The sequence below is a fragment of the Carcharhinus amblyrhynchos genome, chromosome 28 (assembly GCF_965287045.1).
Source record: "Carcharhinus amblyrhynchos chromosome 28, sCarAmb.v2.hapA, whole genome shotgun sequence".
Classification (NCBI taxonomy): domain Eukaryota; kingdom Metazoa; phylum Chordata; class Chondrichthyes; order Carcharhiniformes; family Carcharhinidae; genus Carcharhinus; species Carcharhinus amblyrhynchos.
This window is the reverse complement of record NC_137351.1, coordinates 10,289,005-10,316,788: the sequence shown is the minus strand read 5'-3', so window position 1 is coordinate 10,316,788 and position 27,784 is coordinate 10,289,005. Positions and strand designations below refer to the sequence as shown.

The window sequence follows — 27,784 nt, the reverse complement described above, 5'->3', positions numbered from 1 at the left end:
CTGGCTGTTTTTCCAAGGCACCAGGAAGTGTAGACAAAGTCAATGGATGGGAGGCTGGTTTGAGTGATGGATTGGGCTACATCCACGGCCCTTTGTAGTTTCTGGTGGTCTTGGTTGGAGCAGGAGCCCATACCAAACTGTGATACAACCAGAAAGAAAACTTTCTAATTCCTTTCTCTACTTTTACCAGAGGTACTAATCTGTTTAAATTACACAGATTAACTCCACGGTTAAAATAGCAGTGAAAGGAATATTGTGAAGTCTTTAAATGTTAATTTGTTAGTGTTGCTGTCAGTTACTGCTTCTCCACCAGGGGGCAGTATAGCTATGGTCAGGAATTTGGATGTTTTAGAGGAGGAGCTCTGAGGTTTTCAATCCCTGGTCTTTGCAGAGTTAAAATAATGGCAGCGTGGGTGGAGATCAGGATATTACAACCAGGCTGAGCTCCAGGGGTTGGGGAGGGGTGAGGCAGGGGTCTCCTGGGGTTTGAGCTGAGGTACTGACTTGTTGTTTGGCTGCCACTTTAAACACAACTTAGATCTCTCTTCAAATGACTTGCTCTGGATTGGAAAGCCCCACCACTTTGCTCTAACTCTGGCACAGTGGCATTGCTGTTTCACAGTGCCAGGGACCTGGGTTCAATTCCTGGCTTGGGTCACTGTCTGTGCAGAGTCTGGATGTTCTCCCTGCGCCTGTGTGCGTTTCTCCCGTGTGCTCCGGTTTCCTCCTACAGCCTGAAGATTTGAAGGTTAGGCAGACTGGTTATGTTAAGTTGCCCCTTAGTGTCCAAAGATGCATAGGTTAGATGGATGAGCCATGGGAAATGTGTGGGGTTACAGGGATAGGGTGGGGCAGAGGGCCTGGGTGCAGACTCGATAGGCTGAATAGCTCTCTGCATTGTATGTTCAATGATCTACGCAACTGGACATACTAGGCTCTTATACAGATTATTCCATCTTCTTCTCTTAGTCTCTGCTGATACGGCTACGTATATACATCAGTAGCCGATGGCCTAGTGGTATTATTGCGAGACCATTAATTCAGAAATTCAGCTAATGCTCTGGGGACCTGGGTTTGAATCCCACCATGATAGATGGTAGAATTTGAATTCAAGTTAAAAGAAATCTGGAATTAAGAATCTACGGATGATCATGAAACCGTTGTCGATTGTCGGAAAAACCCATCTCGTTCACTAATATCCTTTAGGGAAGGAAATCTGCCATCCTTACCTGGTCTGGCTTACATCTGACTTCAGAGCCAGAGCAATGTGGTTGACTCTCAACTGCCCTCCAAGGGCAACTAGGGATGGGCAATAAATGTTGGCCAGCCAGCGATGCCCATATCCCACAAATGAATAAAAAAAACCTATCTCATTACCTTAACTATTGATATATTATTCGGCAGGTTTCGTGGTCCTTACTACTATCCAGTCACCCCTGTGGTTGGGAAGTGCATGTGTGTGAGGGCAGGATTGTAATCCTCTGTGCTGGTTTCCATGGTTGAATAGCATGCTGACAAGTTTATTGTGGGACAGGGGAGGTAGAGGATGGGCGCAGCGAGGGTTACTGTAGCCTATGGGAAATGGCACTGAGGGAGCACAAAGTAAGTTGGGAGCGTGGGTAGAGATAACAGAACTCAGACTTTGTAACAACTTACAATCGTAGAATCCTATAGCACAGAAGGAGGCCATTCAGCCCATTGAATCTGTACTGATCACAATCCCATCCAGGCCCTATCCCCATATCTCCACATATTTACCCTGCTAATCTCCCTGCACTAAGGGACAATTTAGCATGGCCAATCAACCTAACCCACATGTCTTTGCACTGCGGGAGGAAAACTGGAGCACCTGGAAGAAACCCACGCAGACACAGGGAGAATGTGCTAACTCCACACAGAAGTAACCAAGACCAGAACTGAACCCTGCTGCTATGAGGGAGCAGTGCTAACCACTGTGCCACCGTGCCGTTCTAAATAATATTGTAGATCACAAGATTTTCTCTGCCTCAGTCCACTTGTAAGAAGTCTCACAAAAGCAGATCACCAGATTAAAGTCCAACAAGTTTATTTGGAATCACGAGCTTTCGGAGCACTGTTCCCTCAGCAGGTCAGGTGATACAGGAGCAGCGCTCCGAACGCTTGTGATTCCAAATAAACCTGTTGGACTTTAACCTGTTGTTGAGACTTCTTACCCCAGTCCAATGCCAGCATCTCCACCTCAGTCCAATTGAGTAGCAGAGAATATCAGTTCAGTGGATATTTTGCTGACATCCAGTTATTCACCATTTCAGCTGGTTGATGCGGAGTAATTTGGACTAACCTGTGAACTAAGCTCACTATTTGTTGGATATTTCCAGTGCTCGTAGATTTGTGAGAACCCTGGTCTGTCGTAGGAAAAAAGAGCAGGTGCCCCAGAAAGGGAGGATTAATACAGAAAGCAGCAATACAAAAAAAGGAAAGGGCCTGCATTCATCTAGCACCTGTCACAGCCACAGGATGTCCCAAAGGGCTTCAGAGCCAATGAAACACTCTTGGGAGTGAAACCCCTGTCATAAGAGACAGTGTGAAATTTTAACAAGATACACAACGGGAAAATGAGAGAGAGAAAAACCGAGAGAGAGAGAGAGAGAGCGATAAGGACAGAGATGGAGAGAGGAACAGCGTGAGGGAATTGCAGGACTGAAATATGCAAGGAACGAGAGAGATGTGAACTAAGAGACAGAATGAAGGAGAGTCAAAAGAAATAGGCAGACCCAAGGGGGAGTGAAATACAAACTGGAGAGAGATAGAACAAAACAGAAAGGAATCACCACAGGAAATGTTAAAAAGACAGCAGGAGAAATACAGAGGGAGAGAGATGGGATGGAATTTAATACGTCGCAGTGCCAAGTTTGGTGGCGGGAGGGCATTTAATTGGGCATAAAGTCTGGAATGGGGATACTCAGATAGCCTTCCTGTCTTAAGGGCTTCATTTCATCACTGCTGCCATTTAAAGTTAAAGGTTATTTATTAGTGTCACAAGTAAGGCTTACATTAACCCTGCAATGAAGTTACTGTGAAAATTCCCTAGTCATCACGCTCAGGCACCTTTTTGGTTCAATGCACCTCACCAGCACGTCTTTCAGAATGTGGGAGGAAACCGGAGCATCCGGAGAAAACCCATGCAGACACGGGGAGAACATGCAGACTACGCACACACACAGACCCAAGCCAGGAATTGAACCCTGGTCCTTGGCGCTGTGAAACAGCAGCGCTAACCACTGTGCTACCGTACCATTGAAAGGATATTATGGAGAGTGCGTGCATGTGTTAGAGAAAGAGAGAGAGATGGGCAAAAGATCAAGGAACAAGGAGAGTGGCGAAGAGAGGGAGAGGGCAGAAAGAGAGAGAAAGGGCAGCAGCTCAGGCAGATCGAAGACCAGAGGGAGTGTCTGTAAGAGAGAGTAAGTGAGAGAGACGCAGCAGACAGAAGCCAGAAAAGAAATAGCACAAAACAAGGGATAGAATTGCAGAGACAAAGATATGTGTGCTGCCTCAATTGCAATCCTGTGATAACGACAGTAACCCTTTCTACTTTACACAGTAAGATCTGTTTTTGCCCAGATTATGGAATGGAAACAAGAGGGTAGTGTTTATTGTATTCATGTGTTTTATGTGTGATTTATGTCAGGAATACTGGTATGCAAAGTCGATTAGATTATAACCATTACTTTGACCCTGTCCCCTGTTTCAGCACAAAGCTGCATTTACTGATCAAACGCACTCATTAAGATGCCTTATCTCTACATTTTCTGTCTGACTGACCACAAATTCCATCGCAATGATTTCTATGGCAACTCATCCCATCCCTATGATCTTATATAAAAAATATTAAAGGCTCTCAGTAAAATTTTGCAGCAGAACCATCTTATATCCCCAAGAGTATTGACTTAGCAACTGGTCCAACCACAAAGATGTCAAACTGCTTTGTGTAAAATGCTGATATATGTGTAAAAGGTAAAGCTGCTATAGCCCCTTTTGATTTGATTTATTATTGTCACACATTAGTATACAGTGAAAAGTATTGTTTCTTGCACACTATACAGACAAAGCTTACGGTTCATAAAGCAGGAAAGGAGAGTGCAGAATATAGTGTTACAGTCATAGCTAGGGTGTAGAGAAAGATCAACTTAGTGCAAGGCAATCCAGTCAAAGGTCTGACAGCAGCAGGGAAGAAGCTGTTCTTGAGCTGTTTTGTACATGACCTCAGGCTTTTGTATGTTTTTCCCAATGGAAGTAGGTGGAAGAGAGAATGTCTGGGTTGTGTGGGGTTATGCTGGCTGTTTTTGGGAGGCAGTGGGAGGTATAGACAGAGTCAATGAATGGTTTGCATGAAGCTCTGGGCTTCATTCACGACCCTTTATAGTTTTTTGCTGTCTTGGGCAGAACAGGAGCCCATACCAAGCTGCGATGCAACCAGAAAGAATGCCTTCTATGGGGCATCTGTAAAAGTTGGTGAGAGTTGTAGCTGACATGCCAAATTTCCTTATCCTTCTGAGAAAGTAGAGGTGTTGCTGGACTTTCTTAACTATAATGTCGGCATGGGGGAAATAAAGATATTGAAATTGTATTGAGGTACCCCAGAGATGACCATGCTGAGTGAAGGAAAATTGAATTCTATTGCACTTTCTGAGATTTATCAATTTCAAATGTATTTTACCCCCAGGATAAGAGCTTTAACATCCCCTCTGCCTCTGTCCCACCTCAGAATCTAACTTAGAAGAGCGTACAGTTCTGCCCAGGTGAAGTTCTTTACTAAACCATCACATCAAATGGTCTCAGTTTGGGGCACAGGTAGTGCAGCAGGCCGGTAACTGTCACCAGGGGGCTTGTAGTGGGATCGCCACTACCATCCAGCCAATCACAACTTTCCAAGGCCCTTTTTTTTTCAACGTAATCAACCTTGCATCGGAAATCAGCGCGAGGCCGATTACAATCGGAAAATCACCATTTCCATGTCATAAGTGAGCCTAGGATGGCATCGCTTGGGTTCGCTAATGTCTTTCACCCTGCTGGAAGAGGTTCCCACCAGTGGGGATTACATATGTTCCCCATCAACATGGACCCACTGGTGAGGACAGAGGCCACCAGGAGGTCAGAGGGAAGAGAAGGCGTCCCATGGACAGTGCCAGCCTGGCACCTTGGCACTACCCACTGAGCACCAGGTTGTGCCAATAGGGCAGTGCTTGAGGGAGCAGGGCCTACGGGAGGAAGGGACCATTTGGTGGTGATGGGGGGGGGAGCCCACTGTGCACTATGCAGTAGAGATTGGTGGGAGAGGGAGGAAGGAGGGTAATTGGGGTAGCCATGAGGAGGTGGGGTCAGTCTGTCCATGGGGGGTTTGGGGAAGTCCAGTGACAGGGGGGTAATGGAGGCTGATGATCGTTGTGGGGTGGGGGAAGGGTTAGAGAAGCCAGAGATTGGGAAGTGGGGGGGAGGGGAAGCTAGCAATCAGGAGGTTGGCGATGAAGGTGGGGGGATGGGGTGGGGAGGCAGCTTGCCTGTGCCGATTTGTCAGTGGGGAGATCGGTGCATGCGCTATGGCTCACTGAGCACGTTGATGCTAACCTCTTGGACAGAATTACACCCTCCCCCCAACCCCACTCCCCCCACTTCTCCCACTCCCCCCTTACCGGTGTGGCAGTCTGTGAAGTACAGAGTGTTGGACATCCATCCGACCAAATACTCCCAAAAAAACAGGTGTGGAGTCTCCCATTTTCCTGCCCATTGGGCACTTAGAATTTAGGTGAGGGGAAAATGGCCTCCTGTGATGAATTGTGGCTCCAAGCACCGCCTTTGGATTTAACGGTGTGGGTTTTCCTGAGCTGTCCAAAGCACTTTGTGATTTCGACCCATCACAGTTATTTCAGAGTTAGTCCCGACCAATTTATTGAAATGATGAATTGCTGAGAATAAGTTCTCCCTGCCTGAGAGATGTTCAAAAATCTCTGATTGACTGAGGTACGGGATTGGGCAGAGTTCCCCTGGGGCAGGTGATAAAGGACGGTCAGATACCCTGACAAGATAACATTGATATTAAATCAGCAGACAGCCAGCTCAAAATCCCTCCCATCCATCTCGGAACGGACTCTTGCATCACGCACTCAGTGGCTGGCGAACGGCTGTTGCAATAAGGCAAAGTGCTGCCAAATGAACAAACAATCAGCAGCATTACTTATTTTCAAGAGCCCTTTTCATTTCCAGGCCGCAGGTTCCCCTGGAAAGCTCAGCAGCTGTGACTGTGGAATGCAGATGGATTGTTATTTGAACTGTGCACCCGACAAGCAGACTGGAATAGCTGGTGATTCTGCCCCTGAATCAACTCGCAGCTCACACACACGGGAAGGAAACGCAGGAAGAAGCTATTTTTGACAATTCATTGTTTCAATAAATTGATTGGGGCTAACTCATAAATAACTGCGACGGGTCAAAATCCCAGAGCGCTTTGAAACAGCTCAGGAAAACGCACAGTGTTAAAGTCAGCCTTATCCAGATGCTGACTCTTGATTTAAAGATTCACGCAGGCATGGCCATTGCTGATGTGCGACTTTGTGCTGTGAACGTGGGTTTAATTCACTGTGATCGGCACCCAACTCTTTCTACCTTTGACAGCGTCTGCGGAGCGAGAAAAGAGCCAACGGTTCGAGTCATCTTCCAGACTCGAAATATTGGCTCTATTCTCTCTCAGTACGAAGGTTAACCTGGTGATGTGAGACTTCCTACTGTGTTTACCCCAGTCCAGTGCTGGCATCTCCACATCTATTCTCTGTCCACAGACGCTGTCAGAACTGCTGAGTTTCTTCAGCATTTTCTGTTTTTGTTTCAGATTCCAGAATCCACGGAATAGGAACATAGGAATTAGAAGGAGGCAAATTCACCCCTCCGAGTCTGCTCCGCCATTCACCCAGATCATGGCTTGTCTCTCCCTGGTCTCAAATCCCACCTCCCACCTGTTTCCCATAACTCCTTTAATCCATTTTTTAATTAGAAATATATCCATCTCCTTCTTGAAAGCGTTTAATGATTCAGACTCCACTGCACTATGAGGCAGCAAACTCCACAAATTCACCACCCTGTGAGAAGAAGTTCCTCCACATCTCACTTTTAAAGCAAATGCTTCTTGGCCTATACCGGTCACCTCTTGTTCTAGATTGCCCCATCAGAGGAAACATTTGGTCTACATTCACTTTATCAATCTCTTTTTAGTATTTTGTGCACCTAATATTTTGCCTTTATCTATTTACCTTTCTTCACATCCCCCATACCCTCTCCTACACAAATCTATCAACTAGACAAAAGTCTATCAATTGAATGGGTGGCACAGTGGCTCAGTGGTTAGCGATGCTGCCTCACTGCTGCTGTTTCTGCATGGGTTTCCTCCGGGTGCTCCAGTTTCCTCCCACAGTCTGAAAGACGTGCTGGTTAGGTGCATTGACTCGAACAGGTGCCGGAGTGTGGCGACTAGGGGAATTTCACAGTAACTTCATTGCAGTGTTAATGTAAGACTTACTTGTGATAAAATAAGTAAATAGATTTTAAACTTTCACAGCTCCAGGGACCTGTGTTCAATTCCCATTTTGGGTCACTGTCTGCACGGAGTCTGCACATTCTCCCCGTGTCTGTGTGGGTTTCCTCTGGGTACTCCAGTTTCCTCCCACAGTCCGAAAGACATGCTGATTAGGTGTATTGGCCATGCTAAATTCTCCCTCGGTGTTCCCCAATAGGCGCTGCAGTGTGGCGATTAGGGGATTCTTACAGTAACTTCATTACAGTGTTAATGTAACTATTTGTGACAATAATAAATAAACTTTAAACTTGAAAATTTCAAAATTACAATGTTTGAATATTGAAAATGAATGGAGTTATTGATGAATGAAATTATTCCTGTTTTTTCAGCCTATCTTTTATTCAGGCTTCCACTTTCATACCTAATCTGACAAAATGATATTAAATGGTTATTAATTTTGTTCCTTTTGCTGAGAACAGGGCTGACTCATTTGACTACAGAACAGTCATTTCAGTTCTAAGTAATTCATTGTATGTGAGGCAAGTCAGAAGCTTTTCTGAGCAATGCGATAAGGTGCAGTGTTCCCAGGGCAGAAACGTCAATTACTGGGGGACAGAGGTTTAAGGTTAAAGTGGGAAAGTTTAAAGGAGATGTGAGACGCAAGTTTTTTTTTACGCAGAGGATAGTAAGTGCCTGGAATGTGTTGCCAGTGGGTGTGGTAGAAGCAGATACAATAGCAATGTTTAAGCAGCATCTTTTCAGATACATGAATAGACAGGGAATATGGGGATATGGACTCTGTTAAGGCAAAAAGATCCTTAGTTTAGAAAGGTGTCATGAGTCAGCACTGGGTTGGTGGGCCGAAGAGCCTGTTCCTGTGCTGCACAGTTCTTTCTTCTCTCTGTTGTTCTTGCTCTATGAATGTGGGTTTAGGAGTTTCAAAGTGGAAGTCCAGATCGCAAGCTGAGGTATAACTCTGGTTTCTTCACTGTACAAAGGGATATCTGTTGAAAACAGTGCTTCATGATATTATAGCGCAGACCATGATGAGTATCCCCAGCAACACATAGCAGGTCAAGAGGTAACAATGTCAAAGGAGTCATAAAGCACAGAAAAAGGCCATTTGGGCCATCATACCTGTGCTGGCTCTTTGAAGAACGACACATATTCTGAGTCCTGAACCAGCTCTAGATTCTCAGGAATGCTGAAAAATAGAGGACTGGCTGCATGCTTGAGCAGTATAACTGCAATCCAGTGCCCAAAGTCTAGAAGCTCTGTAGTAACAATGTTAAGATATGGGTGTTTTGTGTGTCAGTCTGATATCCCTTTTTTCATTATCCCAATGAAGGAGTTTAAAAGCTTGAAACATTTTACTGCATTAATGGCCAGTTATTGAAGTCAGTTCAGATTCAATGGGCCGAATGGCCTCCTCCTGCAATGTAGGATTCTAAGATTCAGTGTACTGGCTAGTCTCTCAATTAGCTACCTAAAAAACACAGTTGAACTTTTGATCATCTCATTGGTGTTTCTGAGAGCTTTCTGTGCACAAACTGACTCTCACAATTCTTAGATTAAAGCAGTGATTACATTTCAAAAGTATTTCATTGGCTGCAAAGGGCTTTGGGATGTCCTGAGGTGAATAAAGACTCGATATATAAAGGGAAGTCTTTCTTGCCGGGCAGTGAGCCGGGAGTTATGATTTCCGACACCATTAAATCACTTTTTGCTGTGAGTGTTGTGGCGATGACACTAAATTTCTGTCCTGAAGGTGACAACAATGAAATAGATCTTAGTAAGTGGCCCTTACTGTACATTTTACGGAGTAGTTTAAAGTTCATTTACTATTGTCACAAGTAGGCTTACACTCACACTGCAATGAAGTTATTGTGAAAATCCCCGTGTCACCGCACTCCTGTGCCTATTCAGGTACACTGAGGGAGAATTTAACATGGCCAATGCACCTAACCAGCACGTCTTTCGGATTGTGGGAGGAAACCGGAGCACCCGGAGAAAACCCGCACAGACATGGGGAGAACGTTCAGACTCCACAGTGACCCCAGCTGGGAATTGAACCTGAGTTCAGGGCAGCAGTGCTAACCATTGTGCCACCACACCACCTAGTCCTTAATCTCAACTGGAATAGAATAGAATTCCTACAGTACAGATGGAGGCCATTTGGCCCATCAAGTCTGTACTGACTACAATCCCACCCAGATCCTATTCCAGTAACTCCACACACTGTGGTCAATTTAACATGGCCAATCCACCTGACCTGGACATCTTTGGACTGTGGAAGGAAATTGGAGTATCCGGAGGATACACATGCAGACCCAGGGAGAACGTGCAAACTCCACACAGATAGCGACTGAGGCCAAAACTGAACCTGGGTCCCTGGAACTGTGAGGCAGCAGTGCTAACTACAGTGCCACCGTGCCACCCCAAAATATTACTTTTTTAAAAAACGTTATCAAGTCTTTTGAGAACCAGGTCATTGAGTGTCTTTAAGACAGAGATAGATAGGTTCTTGATTAATAAGGGGATCAGGGGTCATGTGGAAAAGGCAGAAGAATGGGGATGAGACAAAATGTCAGCCATGAGTGAATGGCAGAGCAGACTCGATGGGCCGAGTGGCCTAATTTTGCTCCTATGTTTTTATGATCTAACCTTGATTTTCTTTTAATTTAAACGTGGAGAAGTTTGTTTTCAACTCGGAATCACTGCATTGGACAATTTCTGACAGTTAGAAGTCTGACAACACCAACCAATTTATTTGATAGTAAACTCACAAGCTTTTGGGATTTGCCCCTTTGCCAGGTGACGACTCTTACTGTGTTTACCCCAGTCCAATGCCGGCATCTCCACATCACAATTTCTGATAGCCAGAAGCTGAAAACACTGAACTCTCCTGGGAAATAACAGCCAGAGGTATTGACCACAATTAGACTGTTTGGAGCCACAAAGAAACCTATTGTTTGGGAGAGCGAGGAGTGAAGCAGGGGAGGAGGACCCAGATTCTGAAATCTCGCAGATACAGCAGGGAGCTCTTCAACCTTGTGCACCCTTCACCTTCAGACAGTGTAAATTATTAATCCTCTACAATTTATTCTGCCTGGTGCAGCAGGTTAAACTGCAGTGCATCCAGATTGTATAACCCTGCCTCTTGTGCTCTCCAGCACTGCAACACATGCCCTGGGTTGAGAGAAAGGAATGCTGTGTGTGTGTGTGTGTATGTGTGTTGTCTCTGAGTCTATCACTCCACCCCTCCTTTTCCTGGGCTCATTGGGAGCTGGAGTTGCTATTGTTACAGCAAATGGAAAAGCAGTTCCCTGGAAATCTGGCAAGCACAAATCCGTCCACTTCCTGCTTGTTTGTGGCTCTCTCCGCTGTTACACACAAGCTCTCTCTCTCCCACAGACACACACACACGCACTCTCCTCTCTGTGTGTGTGAAGATTTCTCCAGTAACAGCCTCCCTACCGGGGAGTTCATCCATTATAAATGAATGCTGACATCACGGCCATCAATAAGCTACATTAGGCTGGGTTAATCAGATTGGAAAGAGTTCTCGGGCTTCCTGTATCATTGACGCCTGCCCCACTGCAGCAACAGCAGCAGCAGCAGCAACACAAGAAGGCTCATCCCACCCCCCCCCCAACTCCTGCAGGACCATCTCTCTCTCTCTCTCTCTCTCCACCTTCTGGAAGCTTCGCACCCCCACCTCCTCCCAACCCCAGCAGCAATAATTTCTGCATGACTGTCACAAAGGTAAGAAGACTGGGATGTACCAGTGGCTTGGCTTTATGTTTTTCTTGTAATCTGATTTTTGCAGATGCTGAACTGTGAAAGCAAAGTGGTTTCCAATCTGCTGAGTGTTGCAGTCACACACACAATGCAGCAAAGGCTGGATCTCTGCCACTCTCAGCCTCCTTGGCTGTGCCAGGGGCTGCTGAAGGGTGCAGCAATGGTTGTGGGGGTGGGCAGGGGGGGGGAGGTCCTGTGTCTGCAGTTAGGACCCCCATCTGTGAGAGCAATCTCTGGCATTCAATGTATTCTGAGGAGTAAGGCAGGTGTCAAAAAAGGAGTCAATGTGGATGTTAGATTGTGCAGAGGGAGGCGCGGGGGGGGTTCCTCCTCCATGGATCCACAGCTTACTTATCTGGCAGCTTTTGCTTTCCACTGCGTTGCCCAGGCGAAATCAAAGCTGTGTGTGTGTGTGTGTGTGTGTGTGCCGGTAAACCCACTGTTTTACCGGACAGAGGCAAGAAATTAAAAAAATGAGTCTAGTCAACTTAGTATGAAAACCTGTGTTAAGTCATTCAGTTCACCGTACACCCTCTTCCCCCCTCCTGTCCCCTCCACAGTCTAGATTTCCAGCCTGGATTCAGTCAGCTGCGTCCATGGGTGTTGGGGGACTGTATTTCTATAGCGCTTTTCACATCCATCGCATGCAGGCAAAAAGCGCTTCACGGTCAATGAAGTACCTCTTTGAGCTGCCAGATCCTGCAGACAGGAATGAGAGGAGGGACCGGTTAATGTTTATTTGTGCGTGCGATGAATTCTAGAACAGGACGGACACACTCCCCCCTCCCCCCCAACCCCCTTGTTATTTTGAGTCCAGCTAATGGGGCCATCGAGCCCAGATGCTCGCTCTTGGTCACACCAAAACAGAAAACGCTGGAAAATCTCAGCAGGTCTGACAGCATCTGTGGAGGGAGAAAGAGTTAATGTTTTGTATCAGAGCTGAAGACTTTGATTCCAGTGTCTGTGGTAGTTTGCTTTTATCTCGCTCTTGGTGATATTGGCCGAGAGACACTTCATAGGTTTGACAGCGATCACACAGTTGCAAAGAACGACATTGTTTTTATTGTTGCTCAATCATTCCAAGTAGGTCGATATTTGTGCTATAATTGCTCACGCAGCAATGTATTATAAATATAAGAGGCGGATCTTACCCTGCCTACGTGGAGGGATAGGTGCTCAATGGTGCCAAGATATCATAGCAGAACCCCTACAGTTCAGAAGGAGGCCATCCAGCCCATCTAGTCTGCACCGACTCTCTGACAGAGCATCTTACCCAGGCCCTAACCTTGTAACTCCATGTATTTAGCATGGCCAATCCCCTAACCTGCACATCTTTGGAGGAAACTGGAGCATCCAGAAGAAAGCCACGCAGACCACGGGGAGAACATGCAAACTCCACACAGACAGTGACCCAAGCCAGGAATTGAATCCTGGTGGCCGGCGCTGTGAGGCAGCAGTGTTGAACACTCTGCCACTTAGACATCCTTTCTGTCTCCGATAGGCCCACAAGGAACAGAGCTTCCACTTACCTGACAAAGGAGCCGCACTCCGAAAGCTAGTGGCTTTTGCTACCAAACAAACCTGTTGAACTTTAACCTGGCGTTGTGAGACTTCTTACTGTGTTTACCCCAGTCTAACGCCGGCATCTCCACAAAATGCAGAAATCCAGACCTTCAATAGAAGGTTCTGACTGAAGCATTCCGGGAAAGGGCTGGTGGAAGGGCCAGATGGTATTTACGGTTTACTTCACTTGCCCTTGAAACCCCAAGTGACCCAGATTGCAAATTTTACACATGTTCCTGAAGATTTCATCAGATAACTCCAACCATCCTGCAATTTTAATCGCCCAGTCCCCCTGTGTCCAATATAACTTCTGATAAACAGTAACTTTTATCTTAAATAAAGAAGGGAACACTTTGTTTTCATTTTCCTGAGTTGTTTGTTGGAATCTGTGGAAGACAGTAGCGTCCGAGAGATTAATCTTTAATTCCTGGAAACTCCAGGGGAATCCTGGAGGGTTGACAAATCCTATCTACACCTCATGGGTCGGATTTTCCAACTGCCCTACCGTCGGGATCATCTGATCCACAGTATTCCCTGCGGTGGGTCCTGTCACAATGGGGCTGGAATATCTCGGCCAATATCAGGAAAGGGAACCCAAGTTATCTGGAGTACATTGGGTAACGTGGAACTCAACACAAACTGATCAGCATTGATCCTATTGAAGGGCGGTGCAGGATTGAAGGGCTAAACAGCCTATTCCTGCCCCTGTTCCGTACGTTGGTATGTTTCTGGAGGGGTGTCCTTGAGCAGAATGTTACATTCTCTTGGATGTCCCTCAGGAAAATGAATTGGAAGGGGAAAGTAAAAGAGGCTCACACTATATTCAGTTAGCTGCCTCACAGGGCTAAATTTACAGTAATCAAAGTCTCCATCCTGATGGCACAGTGATTAGCACTGCTGCCTCACAGTGCCAGCAATCCGGGTTCAATTCTGACTTTGGTCACTGTCTGTGTGGAGTCTGCACATCCTCCTCGTGTCTGTGTGGGTTTCCTCAGACTGCCCTGGTTTCCTACCACAGTCCAAAGATGCGCGTGCTAGATGGATTGGCCATGCTAAATTGCCCCTTATTGTCTGAAGATGTGCATGTTAGGTGGATTGGCCAAGCTAAATTGCCTCTTGGTGTCCCAAGATGTGTAGGTTAGGGGGAATTAGTGAGGCAAATATGTAAAGTTGTGGGGATAGGGCCTGGGTGGAATGCTCCTTCAAAGAGTTGGTACAAACTCGATGGGCCAGATGGCCCCCTTCTGCACTGTCGAGTCCAAGGTTCTGTGATATTACCTGATCTTCAGGCCCAGGGAACTGAGAGTTCCCCAGTGCTTGAGCCAACCAACTCAGCTCCACTAATACAACCATCCAATAGCACCACCAACAGCACTTATTTCTCTTGCATAACTAAACATATTCCAGATTTTGTGCTTTAATTAGATGTCCATGTAGATTCATACAAACAATACCACACACACACTACTGAAAATGTTTCATTTTGTATTTCATGCTTGTGGGATCACAAATATGTCTAAGTAAGTCTCCAAAATATGTTGAATCTTGGCTTGAATCATTGGCAAGAGAGAATTGATTAATTCTGTCACTCATCAGTTTGACTTTTGTGTTCATGAGTTACTTGGACCATCTCACAAACAGATCTTCATCTCAACTTTTAGACAACAGTGTGAGGCAAGACTCTATGAATTGCTGCCAAAGTTACAGTCTATAAATATTTCAGATAGTTATTTGGGAAACTTGGAGTGCTTCAGCTGTGTGTGTGTGATAGACCTGAGGACAAAAAGGGTTTTATTTAATATCTCATCACCTTCCAAATGCAATGCAAAACCAAGACTTCACCTGGCTCACTCAGGTAGATATTTTAAAGTTTATTTATTAGTGTCACAATGTGGCTTACATTAACTCTGCAATAAAGTTACTGTGTAAATCCCCATTGTGTTTGCTACTTGTTGCTATCCATTGGATTCCAGAGTTTTTATCAGTGCAGAGGAGGCCATTCAGCCCATGAGGTCTGAACTGACTCTCTGACAGTGTGTCTTATCTAGGGCCTTTTCCCCCATTCTATTCCTGTAACCCCCACGCATTTACCATGGCTAATCCATTTAAGGGGCAATTCAACATGGCCAACCCACCTAACCTGCACATCTTTGAACTGTTGGAGGAAACCGGAGCACCCGGAGGAAACCCACGCAGACACAGGGAGAATGTGCAAACTCCACACAGACAGTGACCCAAGCCGGGAATTGAACCCGGGTCCCTGGTGCTGTGAGACAGCAGTGTGAACAATTGTGCCGCCGTGTTTATTTGAAGAAGAGCAGTGGGGGTGGGGGAGGGGTTCTCCCTGGTGGCCAACATCCACCCCTCAATCAACATCCCCGAGAAAAGATTATTTGGTCGCAATTACATGGCTAGTTTTGGGGAGCTTGTTGCACAGAATGCTGTTTAGAAGTGATTCCACTTCTGAAGTATTTTGTTCGTTATAAAATTCTAACAGGGTGGATGCAAGATGAATGTCCCCGATGGTGGGAGTGTCCAGATCTTGGGGTCACAGACTGAGGATGCAGGGTAGACAGTTCAGGACAGAGGTGGGGAGAAATTTCTTTACCCAGAGAGTAATCCGCCTGTGGAATTAGCTATCACAGAGAGTAGTTGAGGCCAAAACATTGAATATTTTCAAGAGACAGTTAGAAATAGCACTTGAGGCAAAGGGGTCAAGGGATATAGTGGGGAAGGCAGGATCAGGCTATTGATTTGGATGATCAGCCATGATCATAATGAATGGCGGAGCAGGCTCGAAGGGCTGAATGGCCTCCTCCTCCTCCTATTTTCTATACAAAGTTCTTTGGGAACATCTTGAGGTTGTGGGAGTCGCTAAATAAATGCCAGCCTTTGTTCATCTTGTCTGAATTCCATTTAATACCTGGTCAATCTTTACATCTTGATGTGACCCAGAAACCAGACTGCACATTTGCTTTGTCTCAACATTATGGGAAATGCACTGTGACATGGACTGGAATTTTCCTGACCGTCATGCCAGTGGGATCTTCCAGTCCTGCCAGTGTAAATGGGATTTCAGTGGCTCACCAACCTTTTCAAAGGGGCAGGGGTTATCCGTCATGTTAGGGGGTGGGAAGGAGGCGCTGGGATATTCTGGCCATGGGTATAACATTGGCACTACAATTTACTTGGTCTTAGATGGGAAAGGGGGATTGCACTCGTGAGTTTCCCACACGTTGGTGAGAGAAGGAATCAGTAGGAGATGGTGGGCTACTGGGGGGTGATGTTAACAGTCGGCTTTTTGGGCTGAATGGCCTCTTTCTGTTCCTAACTCTTCTGCAGTTTCTAATTTTGGTTCGGCTAACCAGGAAGAGAGAGGAAAAAGAAATGGTATTCACTCTATTCCTATAGTGTGCATTGATGTCTGTACAAATAGGGACCAAGTAGAAATGGTCAAAAGCTTCAGGTTTTAAGGTGTCCAGTAGCTTGTCTTTGTCCACCCCAGACCAACATTATACTTAAGAAAGCTCACATATATCTCTACTTTCCCAGAAGATTAAGGAAATTTGGCATGTCAGCTACAATTCTCACCAACCTCTACGGATGCACCATAGAAAGTATTCTTTCTGGTTGTATCACAGCTTGGTGTGGTTCCTGCTTTGTCCAAGACGGCAAAAACCTACAAAAGGTCGTAAATGTAGCCCAATCCATCACACAAACCAGCCTCCCATCCATTGACTCTGTTTACACTTCCCGCTGCCTCGGCAAAGCAGCCAGCACAATTAAGGACCCCATGCACCCCTGACATTCTCTCTTCCGCCGCCTTCCATCGGGAAAAAGAAACAGAAGTCTAAGGTCACGTACCAACTGACTCAAGAACATCTTCTTCCCTGCTGCTGTCAGGCTTTTGAATGGACTTTCCTCTCATTAAGTTGGTCTTTCTCTACACTCTAGCTATGACTGTAACTCTACATTTTGCATCCTCTCCTTTCCTTCTCTATGAACAGTATGCTTTGTCTATATAGTGTGCAAGAAACAATACTTTTCACTGTATATTAATATGTGACAATAATAAATCAAATCAAATAAAAGCCAAATCAAATCGAAAGGGAATCCACTGGAGGCGGCGGGGGAGGGGGGGGGAGGTGGTGGGGCCAGGGGGCTGAATACTAGGCTGTCTACAAAATCCTGACTTGATATGACGGAGGGAGGGGAATTGAGACGGAAAGGGAGTTTAGACTTGGAAAGTATGGTGGGAGGAAATTGCCACAACCACCACGAGCACAGTGTAGTTAAATTCTTCTTTTTGAATGAATTACTATGTTCCTATAGTAACCAGAATAAATGTTCTGAACTCATTCACAGGATGTGGGAGTTCCTAGCAAAACTAACGTACCCTAATTGCCCTTGGGAAAGAAATGCTGAGTCACCTTGCTGGAATGCAGTTGAAGAGCTTGCTCAGCTGTTTCAGGGGACGGTTATCGGCCAACCACATTGCTGTGGGTATGGAGTCACATGTAGGCCAGATTGGGTAAGGACAGAGGTCTTCACCCCAATAGGCATTGACCAGGTGGGTTTCTAATCACAATCCAGTGGTTTCATGGTCATCATAACTGGTTCTAATTTTTCATTCTAGATTAATGTGATTCAATTTAAATTTCCTAGCTGCCTTTGAACCCCTATCTTCAGATTATTAGTCCAGGCCTCTGGATTAATTGAGGTGGCACGGTGGCACAATGGTTAGCACTCACAGCGCCAGGAACCTGGGTTCACTTCCAGCCTCTGGTGACTGTGTGGAGTTTGCATGTTCTCTCTGTGTCTGCATGGGTTTCCTTTGGGTGCTCCAGTTTCCTCCCACAGTCCAAAGATGTGCAGGTTAGCTGGATTGCCCACGCTAAATTGTTCCATAGTGTCCTAAGATGCGCTGGTTAGCTGGAGTGGCCATGCTCAATTGTCCCTTGGGGGTGAGTTTTCCTGTTCCGGCTGCCACGGGAATCATAGCGGGCGAGGGGCGGACCATGGAAAGGTCTGTTGACCTTGGGTGGGAGTTTCCAGTTTTGGGGCGACACAGCTGAAAAATCCCATCCATAGTATCCAGAGATGTGTAGGCTGTTTGGATTAGCTATGGTGAAAGTGTGGGGCTATGGGAATAGGATGGAGGGGAGGGCTTGGGTGGGATGTTCTTTTGGAGATTCGGTGTAGACTCGATGGGCTGGATGGCCTCTTTCTGCATTGTAAGGATTCTATGGTGAGAAAGGAGCAATTATGTGAAGATAACTAATAACCCACTATATTCTTAACGCCAGGAATTAAATCCCTCTTTTTAACAAATGCGTTGCAATTTACTGGTTACAATGACTGACAACAGGATCGTTAGCCTTTCCCTCTGGACCTCTGGTCCTGTATTGTACCAACTATTTATTTTTTTTTGTCCATCGAATTTGGCAGTGTGAAACCCATCAGAATTAAATCTCCAAGTGTTACAAAGGTTAGAGAGCCTGATTCTTAAATCCCCATCTGCTTGAGTTTGCCCATGCTGCACCCCCTTCACTCAGGTGGAACGTTCCAGCTCTTGGACTTGTCAACTAGTTGAAACCATTTCAGCAGGAGGGCAAAGTGGGGGGGAGGAGTGAGCTGTGGGGTGGGGGGGAGGGGGGCGCTGTTGGCAGGGGAACCAAACGCAGTCATTGCTACAGAGTGGGGGGGGGGGGGGGGGGTGGTTAGTGAAGAGAAGTTTAAGCAGGCTTTTGTCGAATTGGGCTCCTGCCAACCATTTGCGGACAAAGCAGCCATTGATTCACGCGTGCACTTGGCTGGAAGCCGACTGCATGGCAGAGGCTGGTCCCCGAGAGAATGTAACAGAAAATACATTTTCTTGGAGCAAGTGACTTTTTCCTCACAGATTTCCAATCCTCCAGGTCTGTCCTGGACAATTCTCTGGACAACGTTGTGAGGAAATTCAGAGGGTCATGTGAAAAATGATGGTGTTTGTTTTCTATCTTCTTCCATTTATTTTTTTCCATTCGTTGGACACTGACTGGCCAGCATTTATTGCCCAACCCTTGTTTAGAGGGCAGTTGAGAATCAACCTGGTATCACGTGTAGGCCAGACTAGGTAAGGACAGCAGATTTCCTTCCCTAAAGGACATTAGTGAACTAGACAGATCTTTCCAACAATTGTTCTATGGCCATCAATAGATTCTTAATTTCAGATTTTTTTTTATTGACTTCAAATTCCATCATCTGTGGTGGCAGGACTTGAACCTGGGTCCCCGAATCATTAGCTGAGTTTCTGGATTAATAGTCTAGCAATAATACCACCAGGCCATTGCCTCCCCTTCCAGTCATTTTGTATAGAAACATTGGAGATTGTTTGACTGGGTGGGCAAGAGCTCACATTGATGTAAACTCCAGGAATATATTGAACCAGAGTTGGCAACCAGAATTTTAAAAAGATTTTTACTCCACCCTTAAAATTACAAAGCCAATGCTCAGAGTGGAGCGGGCAAACCCAAATCCATTCCTCACTTGCTCCAGAAACCAAATTCAAAATCCAACTGAATCCAATTCATGGTCCCCACAAGGGAGACAGACAAGATCCAAGCTGACAAAATAAGACATTGAGCCCCATGTTGGGCTTGATCTGATGCTTGATCTTAGCCAAAAGGAGAGCTGATAACCATTATAATGGGTGACATGGTGGCATGGTGGTTAGCACTGCTGCCTCACAGTGCCAGGGACCTGGGTTCAATTCCCAGCTTGGGTCACTGTCTGTGTGGAGTTTGCACATTCTCCCCGTGTCTGCGTGGATTTTACTCCGGGTGCTCCGGTTTCATCCAAAAGACATGCTGGTTGGGTGTTTTGGCTATGCTAAATTCCCCCTAGTGTACCCAAACAGGTGGCGGAGTGTGGCGACTAAGGGATTTTCACAATAACTTCATTGCAGTGTTGATTTAAGCCTACTTGTGACACTAATTAATAAATTATAACTAACCCTTGCTAAATATGCCACCAATCTTTCAAAACAATATTTCACTTAAATCACAGTAATTTTACTGAGTCCAGCTGCTTCACTTATTCTCCATATCCCTGCAATTTCTTGTCCTTCAAATATTTACTTTTGAATTGTTGATCAACTGTTGCCCCATTTGCAAATGCATCTCTTGTGTTTTCTCACTGGAACAATTTCACATTGCACAGAGGAATGACCTCAGCAAATATAAGAAGGTCATTGACTCCTCGAGTTTGACAAGTCACATCGCTCTATCACCAAACCATAGCCCAGAGTTTTGAGGTTTCACATTCATCTTGTCCTTTTAGTTACTCAACAGCAAAGAGCAGAAAATAGCTGGAAGTGGCAACAAATATACCGTTTATATACGAACAACTTGCCAGTCTTTAGTGAGAATCGAAAGTTATTGTGTAGCACATTAAGCTCTGGCATCTGAGCTGGTGATTCAGTTGACTGGTTTCTGGCAATATTAAACTAGGAAGGTAAGCTCAAAGAGAAAAATCACCACAACCTTGATGTGATGCTGTTACTTGCAACCTCACTGAATGAGGCACAGAGAGTGCGGGGAGTGGGGGTGTGGTGGGGTTAGGATTCTGTCTCTAGTTCCATGACTTGATGCCAAGAATAGACTGAACACATCCTTCGACAGGAAGGGCAGGGTCAGGGGACACCAAGAGTAGCAAATCAGAATAGGAGAGCATACGAGGAGGCCATTCTGTCCATCCTGTCTACACTGGCAACCCAGTTACTCTCACCCTTTTACTCTATCTCTGCAATTTCTTTCGTCTTTCAGTTAGTTACCCAATTCCCTTTTGAAAACTATTATTGACTCTTTATGTGCCACCATTTCAAATCCTAACCAATGACTGTGTAAGAACACTTTTCCTCATGTTAACCTCGGTTTCTCTGCCAATCCCCTTTGAGTGCTCTGGTTTCAGCCGTTGGAAACAGTTCCTCTTTATTTACCCTTCATGATTTTAAACACCTCATCAAATCTCTCTTATATCCTTCTCTGCTCTAAGGACAAACCCCTCAAGCTTTCTGGACCTACTTGCCTAACGGCACCCCTTCATCCCTGGTATCCGCAGATCTCTTATTCACCGTGTCCAAAACATTCCCATACTTCCTTTAAATCTGGTGCCCAGAATTGATCACAATGTTTCAGCTGTGGCTGGATTTTACAGGCTCGCTCAGGCGAGACCGGAAATTTCTGCCAAAGTCAACAGAGATTTCCATTGTTGGATCCTTGCTCCTGTTCTGTTACAGGCGAAGTGTTAGAGTTCTGGCCATAGTGTTAATACTGATTTTTTTGTAACTGCCTAGCTTTCATAGCCTCTTTTCAGAGCCATAGAATCCTGACAATGCAGAAGGAGGCCGTTTGGCCCTTCAAGTCTGCGCTGACTCTCCGAAAGAGCATCTTATCCCAGGATTGGCCTATCTCTGCAAACCTGTGCATTTCCTATGGCCAATCTATCTAACGTCTTGGGATACTAAGGGGCAATTTAGCATGGACAGTTCACCTAACCCTACACATCTTTGGACTGTGGGAAGGAACTGGAGAACCCAAAGGAAACCCATACAGACGCGGGGAGAACATGCAAACTCCATACAGTCACCCAAAGCCGGGATTGAACCCAGCTCCCTGGGTGCTGTGAGGCAGCAGTGCTAACCACTGTGCCACCATTCTGCCCAATGGCAGGTCTGTGCCACTTACTGAATCGTGACCGTTCAATCTCTTCTCAACTCCCTGCTAAATCTCTCTAAGGTTCAACTGCAAAAACAACAGGCTGTTTTATTACAGAGCGTTTAATGGAAGAAAATACCTCAAGGCGAGTCACAGGAGCGCTATAAAACAAAAACTGCCACTGAGACACGCAGGGATAGGGCAGGTGCTCTTACTTAAGAAACACTTTAAAAAAGGAAAGTGGGGTGGAGAGTCAGAGAGGTTTAGGGAGGGAATTCCAGAGCTTAGGGCCTGGAGTTATCAATGGTTGAACGATTAAAATCAGGGATGGTCTCGAGCCAGAGTTTTTGTGCCACCCCAAAGTAAAAGCTTACAGAGTTGTATAAGGTTTATGATCCTGTGTGCTTTATGAACTGCTTTGCTAACCTGTCCTGCTGCCCGCAAGGATTTCTGCAGAACACCCTCCCTGTCCCCCAGTTGTCTCTATTCTTGGATCTCACCCAACGACTGTCGGTTTTGACTTGGGAGCAGGTGGCAGATAGCGCAGGGCGCAGGGCGCTCGGAGAAGAAAGACAAAAAAAAAACCAGAGCGAATCTTGATAGGATGGAAACTGTGCTGTGTGTGTGTGTTGATCGTAAGAGCCCGCTGCGAGAGAGAGAGAGATTGAGAAGAGATTGAACAGTCACGATTCAGTAAGTGGCTGGCACAGCTCTCTAGCACAGACTGCCCCCATTGTGGCACTAAGTTGGCAATCTCGTTCTGAGAGGCAAGCGAATGGCTGATCTCCTTTACTCCTGTGAGAAACAAAGGATAAATAATCGTATTGTCCATCAGCGGGAAGGAAGCAATATTTGCAAGGCAGAATCATTTTCTGCATGATTTAAATTTGAAGCAACAGATCGCTTGAATGAAGCAACTTTGAATATAAGGGAGTGCGGAGAGCTGTCGCTCGGGAAGAATAGGAGGCAGTGAAAAATTTAATGGTGCAATTTGAACAAGGGTGTAGGAACACAAAGGATGGATGTACCAACTTTTACAGAATACATTGAAGAAGAAGCTTGATACACACATCAGAGGGAAAGGAATTGAAGATTATGTTGATAAGGTGAGATGGAGAAGGGTGAGCAGAGATCTGCGTGGAGTATAAAGTCCTGGGTGACCATTGGCTTCTTCCCCCTTTAAGGGGGAGATCTGGTTGGTGGTAATTTAACCTGAGGGTCATCACGTCTTGGGCGAGGGGCGAGGTTGAGAGGTTGGGGCTTTCTTGAATAATTTCAGCTGGTACAGGAATTGAACCCATGCTGTTGGCGTCACGAACTAGCCATCCAGCCAACTGAGCTGACTGAGCTAGCATAGACCTGTTGGCTGAATGGCCTGTTTCTGTGTTGTGCATTGTATGCAATTATTTCCAGATATTTTTGGAGGTTGCAGGACACGTTGAACAGCATATCTAAAAAAAAACTTTATAAAGATTAGCATGCAGCACAGAAGTGGAAGAAGAGGCATGGTGGCACAGGGATTAGCACAGCTCCCTAACAGCGCCAGGGACCCAGGTTCGATTCCCAGCTTGGGTCACTGTCTGTGTGGAGCCCGCATGTTCTCCCCGTGTCTGCGTGGGTTTTCTCTGGGTGTTCCGATTTCCTCTCACAGTTCAAAGATGTGAGGCTTAGATGGATTGGCCATACTAAATTGCCCCTTGGTGTCAGGGAACAAGCAGGGTAAAGGCATGGGGATAGGACCTGCGTGGGATTGTGATCAGTGTAGAATCAACGGGTCGAATGGCCTCCTTCTACACTGTAGGATTCTATGATTCTACGTTATGCTAAATCTTTCCAAATCATTGTTTAGGCCTCGCCTGAGGCATTGTGTTCAATTCTAGGAGCGTATTTTAGGAAGAATGTGGTGGTGATTGTCTCTTTAAGGGCAACACAGCAGAGAAAGGGTCACATGGCCAGTGTGATGCTTAGTCTGCTGTGTTCCCTTAAAGGGACAATCACAACAGCTGTCAATGTCTTTGGAGATGACGCTGGGCAGAATAACTAGAATGGAACGAGGGATGAGAGACTTCAGTCATGTGGAGAGATGGAGAAGATGTGATTGTTCTGCTTGGAGCAAGGAAGGAGGAGAAATTTTGTTCAGATTCATGAAGGGTTTTGATTGAGTAAATTAGGAGAAATTGACCATTGGCTGAAGGGTCAGTATTCAGAGAGACACAGATTTACAATCATTGCAAAAAACCAGCAGGGTATTGAGGAAGAATTGTAACAATGCATTGCTTGATAAGGTGGTGGAAACAGATTCAACTGTAATTTTCAAAAGGGAATTGAATAAATTTGTGAGTGATGAGAGCTTTCCTTTTTTTCATTTATGGGATGCGGGCCTCACTGGCTAGGCCAGCATTTATTGCCAATCCCTCCTTGCCCTTCAGAATGTAGCGGTGAGCGGCCTTCTTGAAACGCTGCCGTATCTCAGGGGTAGGTACAGCCACAGTGCTGTTAGGGAGTTCCAGGATTTTGACCCAGTGACAGTAAAGGAATGGCGATATATTTCCAAGTCAGGATGGTGAGTGGCTTGGAGGTGAACTTTCAGGAGGTGGTGTTCCCAGGTATCTGCTTCCCCTATCCTTCTAGATGGTAGTGATCGTGGATTTGGAAGATACTGCCTGAGGAACCTTGGTGAGTTCCTGCAGTGCACCTTGGAAATGGCAAACATAGTTGTTTTTGTTCGCACTGTGGAGGGAGTGAATGTATCTAGATGCGGTGCCAATCAAAGCATGCTGCTTTGTCCTGGATGGTGTCAAGCTTCTTGAGTATTGTTGGAGGTGCACCCATCCAGGCAAGTGGGGAGTATTAGAACATACGAACATAAGAAATAGGAGCAGGAGTAGGCCATCTAGCCCCTCGAGCCTGCCCCGCCATTCAATAAGATCATGGCTGATCTGTCGTGGCTCAGTTCCGCATTCCCGCCCTTTCCCCATAACCCTTAATCCCCTTACCTATCAAAAACCTATCAACCCACGTCTTAAAAATATTGAGCGAGGCAGCCTCCACCACTTCAACAGACAGAGAATTCCAGAGATTCACCACCCTTTGAGTGAAAAAGTTCCTTCTCAACTCCGTTCTAAACCGCCCCCCCTTTATCTTGAGGCTGTGCCCTCTAGTCCTACTGTCCTTTCTGAGCGGGAAGAGCCTCTCCACCTCTATCCTATCCATCCCATTCAACATCTTATACGTCTCAATGAGATCTCCCCTCATTCTTCTAAACTCTAACGAGTACAAGCCTAGTTTATTCAGCCTCTCCTCATAGTTCAACCCCCTCAACTCCAGAATCAGCCTAGTAAACCTCCTCTGCACTCCCTCCAAGGCCAAAATATCCTTGCGTAAGCGCAGCGACCAAAACTGCACACAGTACTCCAGCTGCGGCCTCAACAGTGCCCTATACAGCTGCAGCAAGATCTCCCTACTTTTATATTCAATCCCCCTCGCTATGAAGGCCAGCATCCCATTCGCCTTCCTGACCACCTGCTGCACCTGCAAGCTGGGTTATTGCATCACACCTGTGCCTTGTAGATGGTGGACAGCTCTTGGGGAGTCAGGAGGTGAGTTACTCACCATAATACTTCTAGTATTTGACCTGCTCTGGTAGTTACGGTATTTATAGGCTTGTCCAGTTTAGTTTCTGGTCAATTATAACTTCCAGGATATTGATAGTGGAGGATTCAATGTTGATAATGCCATTTGGGCACAATCTTACCACCCGCTCATGCCACGCACTCCCTGCAGTGAGGTCAGAAAATTTGACAAAGTCAAATCTCTGTTCACCGCAGCGGGATGGGAAAATCCACCAATGTGAACTGTGGTAACATTTCAGCCTTTGAATTCCTAGGCAAAGGCAGGGGAAAAGGACTAATTGAACAACTCTTTTCAAAGAGATAGCACAGTATGATGGGCTGAATAGCCTACTTCCACGCTATTGTCGTTTTATAACTGTATAATGTTCTTCTGAGACGGAGTAGAGTGTTTCATCCTGCTTCTAACCAGTGTTGTGTCTAATCTCTGAGGCTGAAATTTTCCAGCCATAATGAATTTTCCTGAGTTGGAGGCAGTTCATCATTGGCCGCCAGTAGGATTTTCCAGTCCTGCTACTACAATGGCAATTTCTATGGATCGTTCACCCTGCTACTGGGGAACCTGTAATGGGGGAGGGGTCAACTTCAGTAGGACTGGAGTATCCCACCGCTGGGAAGAGCTGGAAAATCAAACCCCGAGCATCTGGATTTTTTGTACTTTGACTTAAACAATTGATTAAAGAAAGAATAAAAGCAAAATACTGCAGATGCTGGAAATCTGAAATAAAATCAGAAAGTGCTGGAAAAGTTCAGCGGGTCTGTCAGCATCTGTGGAGAGAGAAACAGAAACTCAAAGAGTTCCAAAGAAGAGTCTTGAAACCTGAACCCTTTCTCATTCCACATATGAGGAATCCCTCGTAGGTGTTCAAAGTTAAGCGTTTGCATGGAAATTGAGTACAGGAACAAGGGTATCTTACTGCAGCCACACAAGGCCTTGGTGTGATCACACCTGGAATATTGTGCGCAGTTTTGGTCTCCTTATCTAAGAAAGGATATACTTGCTACAGAAGGAGTGTGGTGAAGGTTCACTGGATAGATTTCTGGGACGGCAGGATTGTTGGATGAGGAGAAATTGAGTCAACTGGCCTGTATTCACTGGAATTTAAGAGGAAAGAGAGGGGACCTAATTGAAATGTACAAAATTCTGACAGAGCTGGACAGACTGGATGCTGGGATGATGTTCCCAGTGGTGGATAGGGATGTGGGGGTGGGGGAGCTGTTTACAACAAGGGATACAGTCTCAGGATGCAGGGATATTATTTTGGTTTGGTTTGATTTGATTTATTATTGTCACATGTATTAACATACAGTGAAAAATATTGTTTCTTATGCATGATACAGGCAAAGCATACCGTTCATAGAGAAGGAAACAAGAGAGCGCAGAAAGTAGTGTTATAGTCATAGCTAGGGTGTAGAGAAAGATCAACTTAATGCAAGGTAAGACCATTCAAAAGTTTGACAGCAGCAGGGAAGAAGCTGTTCTTGAGTTGGTTGGTACGTGACTTCAGAATTCTGTATCTTTTTCCCGATGGAAGAAGGTGGAAGCGAGAATGTGCGGGGTGCATGGGGTCCTTAACTATGCTGGCTGCTTTGCCGAGGCAGTGGGAAGTGTAGACAGAGTCAATGGATGGGAGGCTGGTTTGAGGAGAAACTTCTTCACCCAGTGGGTGGTGAACCTGAGGAATTCTCTACCGCGGAAGACTATGGAGCCGAGACACCGGATATATTTAGGAAGGAAATTTCTAGGCCCGTCAAAGGGTGTGGGGAGAGCACTGGAATATGGTGTTGAGATTGAGGATCAGCCATGATCATTTTGAATGGCAAAGCAGGCTTGAAGGGCCAAATGGCCTCCTCCTGCTCCTATCTTCTATGTTTCTTTGATGTTGATTGCTGGCGACACAATGAACAGCAAGTTAAGTGGGTTACTCATTAACTGTAAAGGTAGTGAATGTTTCATCTGTACAATTACAATAGAGAATCCCTTTTCAAAACCTGCAGTCAGCTATCCAATTAAAGATTAGAGTGTCTAGGCATTGTAGGCGATAGAGTCAAAGTTGAAACAATATTTGGGGATCAGATTACAGTTAGATCCACAAGCCAGCTTGTATCCTGTTTCTGGATAATTCTCTTTGCTTTGATGCTTCATCTGATCTGTCAATCTCAGCGTATTTGGTGACTGTCGCAAAGAAGGATTAGGGATGATCTTCATTCAAGTGCGTGGAATAAGAATTATTTGAGAAACAGGGTCTGGCGTTACTCTGACGTCGGTGTACAATGTTTTGTGACATTGGCTCAAACGAGATGTGGGGGGGGGGTTTAACGGAGAAACTGTCTGTGCTTTGCACAGCTGCAGCATCAGTCGCTGGACTTTGGTTACACACGGCCCCAGTGACCCTGGATTGGGGCAGGGGTGTTCATCTGGCAGTAAGCATAGTCCAGTAGCAGGCAATAAAAGAATTAACTTCACAAAGCAAATCAAAAACAAAGGTTTAGTAAAGACGCTGCATTATGCCACTACTTGGGTCATGCCGGGGGCCACAAATGTTCCC

General features: G+C 45.7%; 1 protein-coding gene across 2 annotated transcripts in view; it reads left to right on the top strand.

Moving 5' to 3' along the window:
- Positions 1 to 11,201: 11,201 nt before the first annotated feature.
- The window catches only part of coro2ba (coronin, actin binding protein, 2Ba), a 163,226-nt gene continuing 146,643 nt past the window's right edge, over positions 11,202 to 27,784 (top strand). The window contains exon 1 of one of the 2 annotated variants that reach the window (XM_080214345.1): positions 11,202 to 11,311. In XM_080214345.1, coding sequence (XP_080070471.1) covers positions 11,297 to 11,311 — 15 coding nt within the window. In that variant the 5' untranslated portion in view covers positions 11,202 to 11,296. Of the gene's footprint in view, positions 11,312 to 21,941; positions 22,713 to 27,784 lie in introns of those variants that run through there. The other variant, XM_080214343.1, reaches the window with a different exon arrangement.